Source organism: Rhamphochromis sp. 'chilingali' (genome assembly GCF_963969265.1).
Source record: "Rhamphochromis sp. 'chilingali' genome assembly, chromosome: 9".
NCBI lineage: Eukaryota > Metazoa > Chordata > Actinopteri > Cichliformes > Cichlidae > Rhamphochromis > Rhamphochromis sp. 'chilingali'.
Window position 1 is genome coordinate 3,402,094 of NC_137936.1, and position 20,197 is coordinate 3,422,290.

Genomic DNA, 20,197 nt, shown 5'->3' on the forward strand with positions numbered 1-20,197 from the left:
AGTAACTCTTCCTCTTCTGTAACAGAACCACATTGTGTTACCTCGTAATGTTTGATAATGTCAGCACTGATGAATTTGGAGTGTCAATTAAAGAGGGAACTCTTTAACTGAACTCTTTAAATAAGACTTCATGATTACTGAAGAGAAGGTTGAATGTTTAGTTTCTACTCTAATTAAGCGCTCGCTAATTGAGTTATTGTAGGGACGCAAATAAATGTATTTTCGTTTTCCACCCCTATATTCTGCACTTTGGGAAGCAAAAAATTAAAATTTTACAAAACAAAAGCAAAAAGCAAACAAACAAACCTCAGCTCATTTTTTCTGTATGCATAGACCGAGCTCTATAATTTCTCCAATATAGTTTCTCATATGAAAGTGGTCTGCTAGGATAATTAGAAAGGTAAGTAAAGTTAAGGTTAGTAAAATCATCGGGTTTTTTTACTTTAATTTTTAACTCGGTCTTTATTTCCGCTCAAATACTGTGATCAGATTGTTTACCCAGCCGTAGTAAAGTAGTAGCGAGTCCTTCCAGCTGATCCAATCAGGCACCACCATTTAAAGGGGGTGATGGCTGTCACATGGTTAAACCTGCTTCCTGTTTATCGGCTGTTTTACTTCGGTATCTGTTGCACAGCTTGCGACACCACTCGGTATTGTTGAGGCTGTTATCCACTTCTATTTTGCTACCTTACAGCGACAGGACAGTTTACTGTATACATTTAACAGTTTATGGTCGTGGTTTCTAAGGAGACAGGAAGACATGGCACTGAGGAAACGTGAGTAGGCCGGGAAGGATCCTGGAGATTTCCTGACTCCAGGTGACGGGGAGTTTTACTTTATTGGTGCTGAGAGACGAACGAAAGTTTACCCTATGTCAGAAAATAAAACGGCTGTTTATTTATGTTGAATGAATTTACCAGGGCTTTGATTTGGTGGAAAAGACGAACGATAGGCTACGCCTGGGGACCTGAGCTAGCCTGTTAGCTAGTCTTGCTAACCTCTGTACCCTGCAGCGGCAGCAGCTGTGGTTTGAGTGACCGGCTTTACGGGCTGGCTAACAGGCTGTGTTTGGAGAGTGGAACGGTTCGCTGGTGCCCTGAATTCAAGAAGACTCCCCGGCTCCGGCTCCCTCAAGCGGGCAGTCAGGAAAAAGCTGGCTGGGAAGGGATGGCCTGGTCGGTCTCCCCGTCCCAGAGGACAAGGCTCAGCGGTGTTTGAAGGAGGTCGAGTGCGGCTCGAAGCCACCGCAGCGGGTCGAGGCACTATGACGGACATCCACCTCCCCACGGCCGGCAGCTTCCCGGCTCCCGGGCTGTTGGTCAGAAAGAGTGAAGAAATAACGGATTTGATAGACCTGTTTTCCAAGACGCAGTACAGGGCAAAGGAAGTCACTCCGCAGGTACTTCTCTTTTCTCTCTACTTTAGCTTCATGATAAGTTACTACTTTTGCTAAGGATGCGCCAAATGGTGTTTGTATTAAATCAATCAATTTAAATGATGAGTTGCACTGAAGACATGCTCAACTCTGCAAAAGAATATCCAAAAAGTAGTACGTAACTTGCATGCATGCTTTTTTTTTAAGTTGTATTGCTCAAGCTAGACTCTGATGATTGTGTGGACAATGTTTAGACATCTGGCTAGCAGTTTGACTGCTCAGTGTCTAATAATGCAATCTATGGGTATGCATTTGGACTGTGTGGCTAGAATCTGCCATACCAAAACAATGGGATCTTATTGTCTCTCCACATGAGCCTTTTGGACTATAGTATTATCTAAAGGAACCATTAAGGACTATTAATATGTTTATCTCCTTCAGGTGGAGGCCATAGAGACACGCTGTCTGCAGCTGTTTGCCAGAGATTACAAGTACAGCATCATCCAGAACACCAACGGAGAAGTGTGTGGACACTACCCCCGACAGATAGTTTTCCTGGAGTATGAATGCCTAGATGTGGAGAAAGACAGGTATATCTCCACTGCTCAGTCATCCCATCCTTTTTCCCCTGATACAAAGTTCAGCCTAGTTACAAATTACCCACTTGTTTGTTTGTGTGCCTCTTCTTCCATGCACACCTTATTATGGTGTGGGGACCAAAGATCATCCTCCGTCTGCAGCCCCTCTGAACACATAAAGGAGGCAGAGGGGTAAAGTGACTGTTGTGTCACATGGAGTCAGTCACATTATAGCAGTGATTCAAAAAGGCCCTCTTTCTCATTGCTGATTCATGTAGCGCAACAAATTTCCAGTAGAGTGCTAGAAATAGATAGCAGCAAAATCCTTCATATGCACAGCAAGATCTTTATATCTTGTCAATTAGTTTTACACAATTGAAACTCATACATTGAAAAAGAAATTTTCTTTCAGTTAAAGTGATTCCAAAGTTCATGTCAGCTGAAAAATTGTGGAACACAAAAACCTGATTGCAGTTAATGCATGCAACCACATGTATAACTGCACCCAAGGGAGTATAGAAGCAACTTATCAGTTGACAATTAGAAATGTTAAGTCATTTAGTAATCTAAAGTAGCAAACATGTATGAGGCCAAAATGCTGGCAGACTTTACATCAGAAACTTTTCTGATTCTTTCTAGGTTAGACTCTTAATCTTTGCACAGTTACCTGTAATGATGAAGCAAAAATAGCTTTTTGGAGTGTTTTGTTTAAGACTTAAATATTCCTTTTGAATGTATTCATGTGCAGCCATGTTTCCAGTTTTTAAGTGTCAGTTAAAAACAAAATGCACTTTCTCACAAATGTTTAAGCTGCACGTTAAATTGAAAAGGGCAATGGACTGTGCATATTAACTACGGAGTACGATGCAAGAAACATGGTTACAAAATGTATTTATGTAAATGGATTTTAGTGGAGACAAAAGTGAGAATCAGGAAAACTGGGAAATTGTGTTTATCACTAAAATGAATGTTTAAGATTATCCAGAGTTGCACAGGGTTTCAAGCATGTCGCAAAAATGTTGCAATGATCTAAAGTTGGATACAAAGTTAATACCAATATTGCAGCTTGCATCTGTAATAAATGTTTGCATTATGGGGTAAAAGTATGCTGAGTCATCTGTTAAGTATCAGGTATTGACTCTAATCGTTGACTGACCTCTGGCCGCTTTATCACGTTTGATCCCTTTACTTTAGGTAATCCTTAGGTGTTTCTGTGACTGCACTTACATAAGGTTAAGTGTGGGCAAAATATTGGTGGCTTTTTAAAAACAAACTAAATTTGTAGCGGAAGTGTTTAAAGAAGCTCCTTCAGCAGTGCAGTGTTGCTTTCCTGCCACTACTAGCGATTTTTATTAGTTTAAACTTTCAAAATGGACCAGTCCAGTGATTTAGTCAGGTGGCAGGATGTATAGTTAAAACAGTCAAACCAGAGCAATGTATGAAAATGCTGAGGGCTTTCATGTGTCAGTGTGCTAAAGTTTTTCTAAGAAAAGAGTTTTTAAAAAAGCTGTAACTGTCAATTTCATTTCTGCTGTAGTGGTTGCAGTTATTTGTTTTTGAAGCTGGGGGAAGATCGGCAATATGAGCGTAAAAGCTTTTAAGATTTCTTTATTGTAAATTTGCATAAATGAGGCTGGTTTCATTTGGAGCAGAAATTTGTTAACTGCTGGATTGTGTTGTGTAGTTGATGTGCAGAGCATGTGGTGGTTTGTGTGTACAGGTTTGAGAGCACGGTGCAGATCTCTAAGCTGCAGGACCTAGTGAACCGGAGTAAGATGGCTCGCTGTAGAGGGAGGTTCGTCTGTCCAGTCATCCTCTACAATGGCAAGGTATCTATATTGGTCTTGGTTACATACAACTGTTCTTTTTCCTCCATGTGACAAAATTCTGATGTCAAAGGTGTGACCTCCTCATGCTGTGGTTGCTCCTTAACACTGACTCTTGTGAAGCAGGGGAAAAAAAAAAAGTACTCAAAACAAACCCAACCTGAATAGTTTGAGGTTAAACATGCGGGTAAAATGTGTACAGTGCTAACAAAGAAAAAAAATTAAGCTGAGTTGGAAGCAGAAGCTCGTTTGAATTATGTATCCTTCTCGTGTTGTTGTGAGGAACCAAAGGGAACGCGGGAACGAGTAGAAGATGAATAAGGGCCAGAGCATCTCGGACCCAATTCAGCCTGCATGCATCAAACTTAAGTTTATTAGATCTGTGTGGGTGCAGTGAACCTGTAACACTCTAAAGATTACGTAGTGCCAGCACCAGCTAATGTTACATCTGTGTTAAGGCACGAGGCGCTGAGGTACAATGATTCTAGGGTACTAATGCTAACTGTCCGTGCTATTTTGCGAGGCCATAATTTTGGTCTGACTGACTTTGTGGAGCATTTTCCTCCTTTAAGAAGTAAAGTAGCTGAAAGTTCAAAATTTTCAGTTTTCTGAATGTTTAAATTTGACAATGACTGAAATATAAAATGTTGTATTCTTTGCTTGCCATATTTTAGCATATATGCCGATCATCCACACTGGCAGGCTGGGGGGAGCTGTATGGACGCACAGGCTACAACTACATTTTCTCAGGTAAAAGCACACACACCTGCAAATGGCTTAAAGTTAGTATAAACGTGAAGTTGTGGCTGACTTATTTTCATGATAAGTTTCAGTTTAGATTCTGACCTGTGAGTAGCTGCAGCCCTTTTCTTTCTGAGCCTTTGTTTTGACTGAAAGGTTGCCTCCACTGAAAATCACCAGCTCATCAGGGATGACTACAGTTGTTTCTGTTTTAGTTCCCTTTTAACATCAGTTGAGGGGAACGTGTGGGGGGTGGAACTGCACCGAATATTAAGATCACTTAGCATTTCTCAGGCTGCAAAGTTCACTGCTGTGGTACAGTAGCTGTACTTCCTGGCATTCTGACAAATGGTGCCATTTCTGCATTGCTGCACACACTGAGACTCTATGAACTAAGTGCAAAGATTACTTCTGCATTACAGAAGCTTTCAGAAAATTCTCCAGAGACTTGGGATTGACTTTTAGGAAGACACTTGCTGTTAATGGAGTGAAAACTTCTAGGCTCACACATGCAAATTTCTTTGTATTTGACTACACAACTCTTAAGAGTGCATTCACTGTTTACACCCCATTTTAGGACTAGTGGGTGGAGCAGGGTCCTAGTTTCAAGTCTGCATACTGGTTGGGCCTTTCTCTGTGGAAGTGTCTCCCTTTGATGTGGGTTCTGCTTGAGTACTCCAAAGATGTGCGTTAGGTTCAGTGATGATACTACGAGGTGAATGTGAGCTTGAGTGGTTGTCTCTGTTAGCCCTGCTATACTCACAACCTGTCTAGGGTGTACCTCACCTCTCACACATGAGGTGGGGTAGGTTCCAGCCCTCCCATAACTCTTAAATGGATGAGTGGAATAAGATGGCTGAATGATTTCCCACTTCCATTAAGGTGTTAACTTTCCCCTTTTATTGGAACAATGTTTTATCTGATGCTGCACTTATGCAAAGTCTGCAACAATTAATATTTCCAAGCCTGTATGTGGAGAGATTGACCCGACTAATGTTTTCCTGCTATTTTTATAATTTATCTTTGTTTAGGGGGCAGTGATGACACATGGACGGAGTCGGAGGAGTTTCCAGAGGATGACAGGGTAGTCAGGTAATGGTTACCTTACCTGCTGTACACACAGGACATTTTTTTAAATGTATTTATTTTGTAATTTAAGAATTGTGTTAATCTCATGGAGTCAAAGTCTCATCTGTGATAAACAAATTAATCCATTCTTAACACTGTCTAATAGGACTTTTGTTTTTAAGAGAAAAGTCAGAATTTGGCTCTGAGGGTAGGTTTGATGTTGTCACTGACCTGATCATACAGGGTTTTAAAAAAACTACAAACAAAAACCCACAGAATTTACAGCCTGGATATTTGGTCTTGAAAGTTAAATCTTATATATTTTTTTTCTTAATCCAATCATTGGTTGACAACTTGAAAAATAATTTAATGCTGTAACACACGTACATTTAGAAACTACACCCAGCAAATGCCCAACATTTATATGCTATGTGCATGTTTTCACAATCTCTATAAATTGGGTTTCTTTAAAGTGCAATAGAAATGACAAGAATTTTAACAAGTGTTAAACGTCAGTCGTACTTTATTTTAATCATTTGGTTTGTTTTTGCTCATTAGATGAGGAGCCAAAATATCTCAAATATTGAGGTCTAACCATCTGCCTGGTCACTGGTTATGCTCATGTCTAGAAACTAATAAATGTACAGCAAGTACACACATCTGTGATGTGCCCCCCCCCGTCCCTGCTATATTTTGGAAAGTGACTTGTTTTCCTTCTCCAGTGTTTTAGATCATTTAATAACAGTTACTATGTGTCAGATAAATTGTCTATGCTATCATTTTTTTTTTTGAACATGATAGCATGTTCACATTATCTCTTCACTTTTCTCCTCGTCAGGAACGGTGACTCCCATCTCTTCGATAAGGTTCGAGGTTATGACATTAAGCTGCTGCGTTACCTGTCAGTTCGCTACATCTGCGACTTAATGGTGGAGAACAAGAAGGTTAAGTTTGGCCTCAAGTAAGGAACAGACTGTACTGGTTCATTCACACTCTGTGCCATTTAGGTCACAGTTTCCTAGAAGAAGAGGGGTTAGAGGGAGGCTTCTGATGTGGCTACTCAGTTTAGTGTGTGTGTGTCCCCAATTTACTATAAACAGCTATGTCTAGAGCACCGCAATCACTGCTGCATCATTCAGTGTATTATAAGATATATAGCTACATTAATAAGCTTTTTAATTAATTTTAAACAATATTGTCAGCTTCAGAAAGGGCAGAAGCTGCACTGCTAGTTTATCACATTACAACAGCTTTTAATAAAAGGGTTTATTTCATGTTTCTGGGTGACTGCTTATAATGAATCTCATTTGGTTTCCTTGTGTCCCTGCAGTGTGACGTCATCAGAGAAGGTAGACAAGGCCCAACGCTATGCAGACTTCACTTTGCTTTCTGTGCCTTACCCAGGTAAGGACCCTTTCACCAGAGCTAGGTGTGCTTTATCAGCCAGTAATGGAATATGAGTGGAATTACAGAGGCGGTCCACGAACAGCTGTGACTTGTAGAACAAAGCCCTCGATTGATAATATAGTAATAAATTAAACTACCATTTTGGTGTTTGTGCTTAAAACTTTATTACTACTACTCTTTCATAACATGTACCTGTGCTGTCTACCCAAATTAAAGCTCTGGGATGTTGCACTTTAAGCTAGTAAAATTTGTCAAATCTTAAGCATTTAATTATTCATTTTTCTGCTTTGTATAAAGTGCATATTTGCCATAAAACCTTCTGCCAGGCAGAAAATATTTGGGAACTGGACATTTTATTTATATTTTTGTATACTCTCATTATAGCTTGACTTTGGGTTAATTTACAGAGGAGTTTGTTGGGGGGGCACATATGATTGTTGGGTTTCTTCTGTATTGTTGTAGGGTCTACTTTACAATATAAAGCACCTTGCACAACTGTTGTTGTGATTTGGCGCCGTACAAATTACATTTTACCGTTGTTTTTCAGGTTGTGAGTTTTTCAAGGACTACAAAGACAGAGATTACACAGCAGAGGGTCTGGTGTTTAACTGGAATCAGGTAGAGAATCTGCTCAGACAGATCAGGCACTGGTCAGAAGTCAGCTCTGTGTTGAGCATTCTTCTTTGTATCTTCTGACAGGACTTTGTGGACGCTCCTTTGACAATCCCCAGGTGCTTTACTCACAACTTGAACATTGACTGGACTCAGTACCAGGTTAATTCTCTTGTCTTCCTGCTTTTACTGAGTTCTTTATCTGCCATAACTGTCATGTGCTGATATTACTGGTGTTATAGCTCCATCTGTTGTCCAACTTGCACAGATCTTGGCTCGTTATTCATAACTTGACTGCTTGTACACTAGCGTCACTAAGTTTTTATTTTATTTTTTCCCCGTGATGCTTTTGCTGTAATAGGTTGACAAACAAAACATGGACAAACTGGCGCATAGTAATATTATAGTGTCTTATAGTAATGTTTCTCTGTGGGTTGCTGGTGTACTCGTGCTGATAAAAACTGTACAGTCAAATGGTGTCTGACCTCACAGAATGTGGTTTTAGAGTCCACGAATGTAAAGCTAAATGCCAAAATGTGCAGAAAATTATTTTCTTTCTGGGTTTTAATCTATCGATTTGGTTAAATGTGGTTGGAGGAACAGGCCAAGTTTTGACGCACAGTGTGAAGGACCTTTCCAGTTTAAGATGTAATCCAGTAAGATCATTTCCTGAGTGCAAAGTAAGGTTTTTATCAAACAATTAATGTTTGTTTCTCTGTGAAAACTGTCCAGTCATGGGACCTGGTGCAGCAGACCCAGAACTACCTGAAGCTACTTCTCCACATCATCAATAGTGATGGTAGGTGTGTGTTTTCTTGTTGTGGATTGGAGGCAGCTCAATCATAATATAAAGCAACAGTCAAAGTCATTGTAGAAGGAAAGCCTGCCATTATCTAGCTACCTTGGTAACTCCCCTGGCAGTTATTTTATGTTCTGTCAGAATGAGTGGTAATCTGGGATGTAATATAGAATCAACTGTTGAATAAGAAACCAGGTTTAGCATAAGGTTTTGTAGCTAATTCACTTCCTGTTCTGGATAATTCTCTGGTTAATGGTTAACCACCCCCAAACAGCTGAAGACTTTGAGTAGACTGTCACTGTTTCAATGTCCAACTTCTAACAGAATAATCTGAGTAGATATTTAAGGAACTACAATGTCAAAATGCTCAGGTCAGTTTGTGTCAAAACATTGGTTTTAATTCAAGTTTAAGATGTCTTAAAGCGTTCATCATGATAACCACAGTAGCAGAACTGTTCCTTAACCCGTGTGAATTTTCCAAACAAATGTCACAAAAAGCATATTGATTTTTTTTTTTTTTTTTTTTTTTTTCTCCCCGTGCACCAGGCATAACGGAATTGGCTTGTTTGTCCCCAGTATACCTTTTTTTTTTTTTTTTTTTTTTTTTTTTTGCCACTCATGCTAGGGCCTTCACCTGGGTCAGAATTTTCTCCAGGACCCAAATCAGACTGAATACTTTTTCTTTTCAAATATTTATCTGTTGCTATATTGTCTCACTCACAGCATGGCCATTATGTAATTTCGTCTTCTGTTTTACTGGCAGTTGGCAACCCATTTAATTGGAGCAGGTAGTTGTACTGCCCTCTAGTGGAAGAGAATGTAACCAGATAATCTTCCACGGCACATCTGATCATTTCTCACGGCACAGTGGTTGGGAAACACTGCCTTAACCTAATTAATGGTCTGTGTAGCCATCTCAAATAGCCAAAAAGTCCTTAAACATTAGTTGGCAGTGCTTTATTTATTGTCTGTGAAGGTTCTCAGTCATCCAGGACATCGTAGTCTGAGGAAACTTGGAAAGAAAAGTGTCTGGACTTCTTTAAGTTGCTTGAAGAGGTTTCACCTTCATCCAAGAAGCTTCTTCAGTTCTAGTTAGAACCATCTTAAAGAAGTCCAGACACTTTTCTTTCCAAGGTCCTTAGTTATTTTTTGTTCATTTATACTACGTCAAATATTGGTACTATTTTTAATTCCATTTATTTAGTATGATTTAGAATACAGTTACATATGGTAAATGGCCTGTATTTGTATAACGCTTTTACTAGTCCCTACTAGGATTATTATGCCAATTACTGTCTATTGTTTTGTCCTTTGTCAGAATGCAGAGCAATAAACAAGTTTCTCTGCATTTCCCTGTACATCTATAAATTTCAAGCTGTGGTTCAGCATCCTTCATGAAGGCAGTTCATCACAGAGCTGTTATACTGGCACTCAGTCTGTGCCATTGCAAAACAGAATATGCATGTTGCTCAGTCTCGGTGCTGTCGTCTTCACTTGAATCATTCAGTATTGTTTCCAGTTCAGTACACCAGTTGAGTTCATCTATCGAGTTCATGTTACACAACACTTCTGTACTCTGTGGTGCATTATGTACTCTACCTATTCATAATACTCTTGCTTTCCAGAAGGTGCTTACAGCATTGACCTCTCAGGTGTTGTCATTTCAGATGATAGCGGCCTCCTGGTGCACTGCATATCAGGATGGGACAGAACGCCTCTGTTCGTGTCTCTCCTCAGGCTCTCTCTCTGGGCAGTAAGTCTTTTCTATTCTTGAGTGGTTTTTAAATCTTTTTATTTCCTTCTGTTTCTCCACATGACACCAAACACCTCAATGGGTCCTTCAGACCTTCATTAGACTCTTGTAATCCCCAGCTTAATCAGTCTGCCACAAATCCACCACTGCTCCTTGTGTCAGTTTTTCTGTGCTGTAATTGACCTCGCTGTATTCACCACAATTTCTTTTATTTTATTTTTAAATTCCAACTTATGCAAAAAAAGTCTTCTGAAGATGTGACCCACATGGCAATCTTCTGAAAAAACTGAAACTGTTGATCTGTGGACAACTAGTCAGCTCTGTCATGGTGTGCTGATACTGTGTAGGGCACAGGCAAAATTAAGGCCATGGTGACTTTCTGAATCTTGTTCAGAGAGCAGTTCTGCTTCCTTCTCTAGACTCATGACTTTGACATGTTTTACGTTGGCCAATGTGACACAGCACCTCTGTAAAGGGCAGAAATGCCAACTTTATTTTTTAAACTATCTGTTCTGTTTCGGAGATGTGGACAAAATTGGTGAAGCCAGTGTAACCAGTACCTGCAGGAACTGCAAAGTTGATTCAAGCACTTTTAGGCTTAGCTCACCAAAGCTACAGTTGGTGGTCCACAAGGCTGTAGTTGAAATGAATCCATGGCATGAGGAACATTGTGGAAAAGCAGCAGATTATTACCTTTTTATATAGTTACAAATGGTCAATATAATTTTAATTTTTTTTTTTTTTTTAAACCATGGATAGTTTCACTTAACTCATTCACTGCCAGCCATTCTCAAATCAGGTAACTCCCCACTGCCAGGGTTTTTGAGCATTTTTACTCATTTTTGAAGAGCCACAGAAAACTGTGTGTTATGATCATATAAACGCTGAACCTACCAAAATGAAGAACAGACTCTCTTCTTTCATCCAAAAAAAAAGCTTGTTTCTACCATTTTCCATTCTTTAGTAATCAGCTGTAGAAGAGAGGTGGGTTCCACCAAAAATGCCTGTTTTGACCAAAAAAAGGGAGAAAACGAGCTTTTTGTGAGAAATAAATTTCAAGCAGAAAAGTGCCTTTGACACTAATATTTCTTGCTTTGTGACACCTCTAACATATAAAATAGTTTTTCACTTCTATAAAACAGAAATAACACTGAGAAAGGTTGTTTTATCAAAACAATTTATTTACAAATATATGAAAAAATAAAATGTATTCTAGCCCCTCCCATTGAAAAACGTAATTGACGTCTATAGACGTCAATGGCAGTGAATGAGTTAAGTGCATGCATTTAAACCAGACTGCTGTCATGCTCCTATGTGCTTTTCCTGAGAGGTCTATTCAGAAGTAACGTGAGCACTTTACTTCTACTAGACATGTACACAGTACCTGCTGAAGCCTAAACCTACTAGACTGCTGTTCGACTCAGTTATTCCCATCTTTCACAGGATGGTGCAGTGCATGCCAGCCTGGAGCCCACAGAGATTCTGTATCTGACTATCGCTTACGACTGGTTCCTCTTTGGGTAAGAATGTTACATCTGTTATTTCAGGACTTCACAGCAACTTGTTAAGATAAGTTGATTTGGCCAGCAGAAATATGTCGGAGGTGATTTGGACACTTCGTAGTGCCACCTGACTTGAGAGACCCTTGGTTGTCTACAGTACATATTTGAGTTGTGACTGATTAATGGGAAGGTAAACTTGCGACGTGCAGCATTTAAGATAATTTTAAGCCTTTTTTGATCCCCTCACCGAACAGCTTAAACTCAGTCACTCATTTTCAGATCTTTAAGCTAAAATGTTTAGCTTTCAGGTTCAGTTTGTTTAAAAGTATTCAACTAAATCTGGTGCTATGAGTTTATCCCAAACACACTTGGATCAGTTGAATATATGGTGCATTGTAGTTTAATTATCAAAGTCCTTTAAAGCTGCCGTCAGGTGCAGATGTTGATGTCATCAACGTCTCCGATCCATTTCAGCTCTGCTGGTATTCTGTATTTATCCTCTTTAACTATGACAAAGAACTGGGCAGTTTAGAACTATTATATAATTTTATATTATAGTATTATTATGCTGAGGAGGTTTGGCAATGGAAGCTTTTCAGTCATTCCTTTTTTTCCCCATTCAGTCACATGCTGCCAGATCGACTCTCCAAAGGGGAAGAGGTACTTGTATTTAAAATGAAGTTGTAGCTCATTCTAAAGCAAGTAAAAATGACACTTGACATAATCATTTAGCTTAATGTGGAATAACACCTAAATGCGTTGAGTGAATTTTGGTTTGTGAAAGGCTACATGCAGTTTGTGTACCCCTTGCTATTACCAGTTTCTATTTTTGTCTTAATGGTTTCTGTTTGTTTCATCAGACATTCTTCTTTCCTCCTCAGATTTTCTTTTTTTGCTTCAATTTTTTGAAGCACATTGTTTCAGAGAAGTTCTCTACAGTTAAAAAGCAGAGGTGTGTTTACCACATTACCTAGTCAAATTCCAGCTGTGTGGATTCACTATCAGGTGTTCACTAGTCTTTTAATGTCTGACCTTTAAGTTTTAGAAGAAAGAACTCTCACTTCAAAGACGGTGATTTCACTGTGGAAGAGCTCTGCCAGTTGAGTGAGTCACTTTTGCATGCTTTCATCTGTAGAAGTTTTGACTGATATTTCATGGATCTAGCTAATTAATTACAGATATTTTGGGAGCCTATATTATTATAATACCCAAATGCACCACTAAATGACACAGGAAATCATTCCTGCCTGTACAACTCCTCCATCTAATGCACAGTACACACTGCAATAGTTACTGTAGAGAACGTGCAAAAGGGTGTAAATGACAAAGTTTTACAGTTTAGAGTAAAATGTCAGTCATATATATATATATATTTATTTTTTACCTCTGTAGTATTCTGGATATTTAATAATTGAGCTATTTGTGTATATTAGAGCCATTTCTTATGTTTTTTTTAAACTTTGTAATATATTGTATTATTTAATTAGTTCAGTCTGTTACTTTTGTCTTGGAGCAACTGTAACCACATAATTTCCTTGGGGATTATTAAGGTATTCTGATATGTAGTATCAAAAGTTCAGACATACCTAATCTGTTATTTAATCTAGTGAAATGTAAAGTGTTTAGCTTTGTTCTGGAATAGTAAGGAGAGTGATTGTGGAGGCCAGATCGCTTTAAGCAGAAATCCAATTGAAATGGTTTGGGATGAATTGGGCAAAGAGGACATTTTAATCATATGGTTTACTGGTAAAGCAACAGGCCTTTCAGCCCAATTCTATTTTTCTTCTGCATAATCCATCATATAAAATTGAATCAAATGGAAAGTCTCTTTTTAAAACTTAGTACTTAGAAATTAGTTTTAATCATTTAACTTTATGCCCATTAAATCATCTCCTGGACAGACAAGTGCAATCCAGTTCAAGTACCAATATTAAACAAAAAACGATTAAATTATGCAATCTTTGCAACATCTGTTGCACATAAACAACATTAAGGTGCAAACAATTCACCTAAAAAAACAAAAACATTAAAACCCCTCAATATTCAGGAAAATCAGGAAGTGCTTTAAACTGCAGAAAATGTGTTTGACAAACTCGACACAATGTAACTTAAAACATCCTGCAAAACTGTGCTGGCTCTCACTTTAGTGGGAGAAATTTGCATGGACATTTGCAGCTAGCATTTTAAATTTTGGGTGAAATGGGGTCAATGCAATTCTTAAGCATGGATGCAAATGTTCGTTAGTCGTGAGTGAATTTTGTCCATTCATCTTTAAATGCCCAATTTTCATCATCCACTTTACATATTTATGACAAAGCCATCTTCTTTTACTCATCTGTGCAGCACCAAGTCATAATTATACTGTCAACATTCCTGAGCTCCCAAGCTAGGAATTTAGCAACCCGCACTGAAGGGCCTGCATGGGTTTCCTTTGTGTTTGTGTTGGTGGTGCAATATCACCACCAGCTGGCTTGGAGTGTGGACCTGAATGTCACTGCCCCACATAGTTGCCCCACGCGCCTGTTCAAAAGTCAGCCACGGTAGCCGGCAGGAATAAAACATGGCAAATGAGAAAATGCTTTGCGGTCTGGGGGAAAAAACCCTCTTGGGGTTCAGATTTGGGCTGGAGTCAGGATGTTGGGGACCCCTGATCTATACGTTACAGCACGTCTCACTATGGTCTTTAAATGACTTTGTGCTTTGTCACATGGCTGCTGAAAACAACCATCAGAAGTTGGGTGCGCTGTTCAGCAACTATACATAGGCAGGCTTTGGCTTGTATATCTATATAGACATCATAAATGTGGCATCAAATGCCAATCATTTGGCACTAATGGTGTTATTCAAGAATTCTCAAACTCTTGAAAGAAAGGTATTGAGCATTAAGCAGTCTCTGGTGCTATGCTAAAGACTGCAGTGGGAGCTCATCCTACTTGCCTCTGGTCTGATGCAAGGAGACTTTAAGTGCCTAAAGCAAAACAATGAGACCGTGATTTTTAAAATGGTACTTTAATCTTTTATAAAAGTGAAAGCCTAAAATCCAAAACTTGCTCGAAGAAACTCTTAACCTCTTAATGTGGTAGTCACATCAGGGTGCTTTTTCATGTCAGACTCGGTCAGTTTCATAGGTGCAAATGGTGCTTTGTTCAGGCCTTTGCTGTAGTGTTTGAGGACGACACTGTCTGAGCAGCAGACGTGTGACTGCAGAATCTTGGGGGAATTGCTCCAGCCTTCCCCTGTAAATGTCTTTGTTTTATACATCTAAATACTATATTTAGCTGGGGTGGGGCGGACAATACGGGAGCTTTGGGAACATTGAAGGAGGGGGGTAAACCTTTATTGGTTGGTGCTACTCAGGCTCTCCTGTGTGACATGTTGGATGAAATGCTGTTTGCTTTCAGAGTCCAGGGACCGTGGCAGTGTGACTAGTTTGAGCAGTGACTTTTCCCTCATCACTGAAGAGATTGCTAGTGGATCAAGCTTGACCAATGACACTGTGGACCTGTCCTCCAGTCAGCCCCAAGCCTCCAACTGGTCAGCACCACACATGCTCACACAATTCAAGGATTAATTTCTCAAAGTGTCTTTAGGTTGATCTTTTCTTCCAGTTATTGCAAGCTTCCTAGAATATTTATACTGTTGTATAATACATACGGTCCAGTAAAAACAATACCGTAGAAAATGCAAATCTACTCTCCTTCAGTGGATAACAAAAGGTCTGCAAAACGCATGTAAAAGCTTTTCATATCCACACAATTACAATTTTTGATTCTGTCTGCTTGAGACCCTCCTCAGCTATGCAGGGCAAGTTGAATGGAGTCACTCAGGAATCTGACTGGTTATGTAGAGGTGCATGAGTATTATGTAAATGCTCACCTCCCAGTCATTGTTTCATAGGGTGTTTTGCATTAGTCTCCAGGTACTTACTCTATTAAACATTTTGCAGTCATCGTATGCAAGCTAGAGTAATTTGGATGGTTGTGTTGTGACCCTATGCTGGACTAGTCTGTTCCCCCCCCCCCCCCCCCCCCCCCCCCCCACCAAGGCCTTAAAGTGTCTGAAGTTGATGTGTCATCTCAAACAAGTTCTTTGCATTTTAAGGAAATGCTCACAGCTCCAACACTCTGCTAGTTTAGAACTAACACGCATGTGTTCCAAGCCAAAGATGCCTTGTCTAAGGAATACCACATACAACATCTAACTTATGCAGTGGTGGTGTCGTTGGCCTCGGATAACAAGCTGTTGCTAATGGTGATTTACTCTCTGCCCTCAGGAGAAAAGGCAACACTTCCTCTTCTCCAATGGTGGTTTGGAATAAACAGAACCCTTTGGACGACCGCCTCTCCCACACAGCAAATGACGCCAGGTCTTCTAGCTCCTCATCCAATCAGTCGGAGCATGGCGACACTCGTACTGGCAGCAGCCCATTGGCTGTTCCAGGGAGAAGGTGAGGGAGTCAATGTAGCTTAAGCCGCCAGTTCAAGTTTGCTCGACTGCGTACTTTTACACACTTAACACTTTGGACAATCACCAGATGCACCTTCTCAGCTCTGCTTTTACTTACGAGCAGTGAAATACAGTTGCTACGACAGTGCAACCACTGCTATACTGTTGTCATCTGAACCTGTTAAAATGTTCAGGGCCTGGTTTGGAGTGTGTTCCACTTCCTCTATCTAGAAGTCTGATCAGCTTCTTTGTCGGCTTTGAATTCTTCTTTCATTTCTGTTTCTATCACTTCCCTTATTTTGAGTTCAACTGCACCGTTTGACGTATTCGGAAATTTTCCAAATCAGATAGCTTGAAGTTCTCAGTCACTTAAATGCTGTTATTAGGCAAGTGTATGTGGAGGATTTTGTTGCATAGTACCTGCTCATTTCCTTTATTACAAAACTGCAACTGCAGAGAGAAACTTTCTTTCTTCAGTAAAAGAAGTCTAAACTTGCTGCTTTTTAAACACTCTCAGAAACCCTGTGACAGGTACAAGTACAGGAAAAGGCACAAACCCTCTGAACACTTCCCATCCTAAGGAAGACAAGATGGTCTACATAACATGCTCTTTGCAGTTGTAGGCCAAAAAAGGTTTAGTGCATAACAGACCTGCTTTGTGAATGGATTTTGACAAATTGGATTCCACTCTGTCATCAACACACATGACTTTTTAAGCTTTAAGTGATTGTATTGTATAACTGATTTTTGCAAAGCTCCGACAGTATGCAGCTGCATCCAAAAGCAACAAATGCTGTGTGCTAAACAGTTTCAGCTTATTCAAATTTGCAACATCTTATTAATTTGTATCACTTTTCTAGCAAGAGTACTTGAATAAAATGGATACATTTATGAGACTGTGTTCATGGATTGTCCTTAACAAAAAGATTTAAAGTATATGGTAAGAAATGCAGACATTGGTACCAGTGTTGAGACTCGGGCAGTATTTGGCTTCTCCAAAACAGGACAAAGTGGAGAATGGAGTGGTGTCTCCTTAGAAATCAAAATCAGTGTAGTCCCATTTGAAGGCTTTAAGATTTCATATCATTCAGCAGTTACAACACGATATTCTAATGTCATACATCTGGCACAACACTATGGTTTTGAGAAAAAGGTGCTATTGCAAAAAGTCCAATGTAAGGTAGACCATACAATGATACATGCAGAAAGAAACCCAACAATCATGACTCCCTATGAGCAAGCACTTTGGCAAAAAACTCCTTTTTAACAGGAAGAAACCTCCAGCGCAGCCAGGTTTAGGGAGAGGTGGCCATCTGCCACAACCGGTTGGGTTGGGGTGAGGGAAGGAAGACGAGACAAAGACATGCTTTGGAAGAGAGCCAGAGATTAATAACAAGTACGATTCAATGCAGAGAGGTCTATTAACAGCTGACTGTGGACCCAAAGCCTAAAACATCTTGGATGCATTATAGGAACAAATATAATGGTTTTGTTTTTTTTAACACCACTTGTTATCAGGATACAACTCGTTTGCTGATACAGACTTGAAACTGAGTCGGGGTATCATAAATGGAGATTGCTCCACCACAAATTTCAGTCATGCTACTGATCAAGATGAGCTCTGGGGGCTTTCTTTTACTTTTGTCCCTCTTATCTGTCTCTCAGGTTAGCAGCGGACTGTGCTCGGTCAAGTTCCTCCCTCTCTACAGATTATGGTAGTTGGCAGATAGTTTCCGGTTGTGGCAGCATCCATGACCATACCCATTTCCCTCCACCTTTGGCCTCGGCCTCATCCTCCAACTCATCTACTGCTATCGCTGCCTACGACTCCCCCCTGCCATTCAGCTTTCAGGATGAAGCCAGTGGACGAATGTAAGTACCTCTCCACTGGTAGACAGGTTTCAGTCCCGTAAGAGATTTGTAGATGGCATGGTTTCATAGTCTTAAACAAGAGGTTCACTTCCCAGTGGGACAAGGATGCAGAAAAGCAGACTGTCACCCTTTTCTCAGTTAGTAACAAACAGCTTAGACTTCTTAAATTAAACCACGGCTAGCTTTATGCTCGGGTATCTCCTCCTTCATTCCAACACTGGATCTGTTTGCCATTACAGGGTCCACAGTTTATTGTGAAATTTTCAGTTGTGATACCATTTTTATTTTGTGCCAGTTTAGGATCTCTTTAGCAAATCAGTAACCATAGTTTGTGCTGGGCTGTATGACGGTGTAGTAAGAGTTTGCTGGTTTCAGTTACTTTAGCATTGGTTGTGCAAACCTACATACAAAGTGATCTTTGTCATTAGTCTGTATTTCTTTTCAGTGTATCTGTCCCTACTGTTCTTGACTATAACAGTGTTTCCTGGCTGTTAACACACTCCTGTGCTACCAGCATGGTAAATTGTCTGTGTCACAAATGTTGTGTTTTTGAGGTAACCGTGCTAACCACTGTCACTTAAAGTTCCTGGTTTGGACCCCAGGGTGGGGCCTCTTATGGCCTGTGGGGTGTCCTCCCAGGGCCTGTGGGGTGTCCTCCCAGGGCCTGTGGGGTGTCCTCCCAGGGCCTGTGGGGTGTCCTCCCAGGGCCTGTGGGGTGTCCTCCCAGGGCCTGTGGGGTGTCCTCCCAGGGCCTGTGGGGTGTCGTTTTATCACCGATTCGGACTTGTTCATGGCTGTTAGGTTAATTGTATGAATATATGAGTAAATGTACCACATTTGATCAGTGATGGTAGAGAAATGCATAAATGTCAGTCCATATGAAGTTGACATAATTAGAACCATGAGGAGGGTGGACGTCTCATAGAGGTCCCATTACTGGGGAATACCAGCTCTTTTGACCAATAACAGGGTTCAGAGAAGGGCCTAATGACTGTCTAGTGCTGGCAGCTGTAGCAGTGCATAAAGTTGATAAGGTGGGGTAGTGTTTGCCATGGAAGATCAATGTAATAAAAGGGCTCAATGAGTTAGGCACATTAGTGTTATAACTAATGTTTGACCATATTTCAAACTGCAATCACATTAATATCTTGCCATTTGTGCTGACATAATTGACATGAATAGTGCTACTTCTAATACGGCACTATCATAAAGTTTGTTTGTGCTTTTATCCTGTCAAACAAGCTTTGATTTGTCAGGAAATTGTTTTTTAAAAGTTTTTAGAACCAGGGCACTGAAATGTTCAGTAGAGGTGGCTTACTGCCCAGTAGACAATGAGAATTGGGGAGATGCATTTCCACTGGGTCCTCCCTTTGACTCATCTGCCTTCTCTCTGGTCTCAGCAGGAGATGCATTTTCTCAGACCTTTACCTCCATCTTATCCCCCCTGCTTATTTCCTCTGTCCTCTCCAGGTGTTCCTTCCCCTCTGAGCGTCAGGCCCGTCTGGAGGCAGTACGTGAAGCCTTCTTGGCAGCCTACAGCTCCACTGTCGGCCTCAAATCCTCAGCTCCCAGCCCCTCTGGTGCCATCTCCGGCCTGCTGGAGCAGTTTGCCCGTGGGGTGGGCCTCCGCGGCAGTAACGCCATCGTCTGAGCCTCTTGATGGGACCCTGGACCCTCCTGCTTACATCAGTTGATTCAGCATGTCTGTGCCAAACAATCCCCTCTTCAATTTTAGGGGTGAAGCATTATTTTTTTAATATTTTAATATATTTTTTATTTTTTAACATGCCCTCCATTTTATTTTATTTTTCCCCTGTGGACTTTAAATGTCTGAGGTTTTTGTCACATTCAGGAAGGGAAATGGTTTCAAAAAGGGATGGTGATAGATTTAGAGGTCTCCTGTTATTACAGTGTAAAGAATTCTGCCTTGGCCTGTTTATAGATTTGTAACTCCATGTCCAGTAAACAATATCACTTGATTTCTTTTGCTTATGCTGCTATTCTTCACTGATCCAAACAGTTCTGTAGTTCTACTGGGCAGTGGAAATGAGACAAAGAGCTTGATGGGTCCCCCCCCCTCAAATTGTCTCCTAAAAACAGAAAAGATTCGATGCTGTTCAGATTTTGAATCTGGCTCAGTACTTTATCCGATCTGTTTTACTGCATAGAGCTTCATATTTGTGGGGGTCTAAAGTTAAAGGGCTTTTGGTGTTGACGT

The 20,197-nt window shown here is 40.3% G+C and overlaps 2 protein-coding genes across 4 annotated transcripts in view; one reads left to right on the forward strand and one right to left on the reverse strand.

The window, feature by feature from the left end:
• The window catches only part of LOC308401934 (uncharacterized protein), a 565,304-nt gene that overhangs the window by 292,482 nt on the left and 252,625 nt on the right, over positions 1–20,197 (reverse strand). The window lies entirely within an intron of this gene.
• Positions 566–20,062, forward strand: mtmr14 (myotubularin related protein 14). 3 transcript variants are annotated; one of them, XM_080891599.1, is made up of 20 exons: positions 569–818; positions 921–1,399; positions 1,817–1,965; positions 3,674–3,782; positions 4,454–4,529; positions 5,552–5,612; positions 6,427–6,549; positions 6,919–6,992; positions 7,543–7,613; positions 7,695–7,769; positions 8,340–8,406; positions 10,074–10,159; positions 11,603–11,679; positions 12,285–12,321; positions 12,543–12,613; positions 12,701–12,765; positions 15,063–15,195; positions 15,935–16,108; positions 17,773–17,979; positions 19,450–20,062. In XM_080891599.1, exons 2-20 carry the CDS (start codon positions 1,265–1,267, stop codon positions 19,628–19,630), a joined length of 1,971 nt encoding a protein of 656 aa, XP_080747725.1. In that variant the 5' UTR covers positions 569–818; positions 921–1,264; the 3' UTR covers positions 19,631–20,062. The 3 variants fall into 3 exon arrangements, with proteins under 3 accessions (XP_080747727.1, XP_080747725.1, XP_080747726.1); XM_080891600.1 differs by having other exon boundaries at positions 569–776; XM_080891601.1 differs by lacking the exon at positions 17,773–17,979 and having other exon boundaries at positions 566–1,399.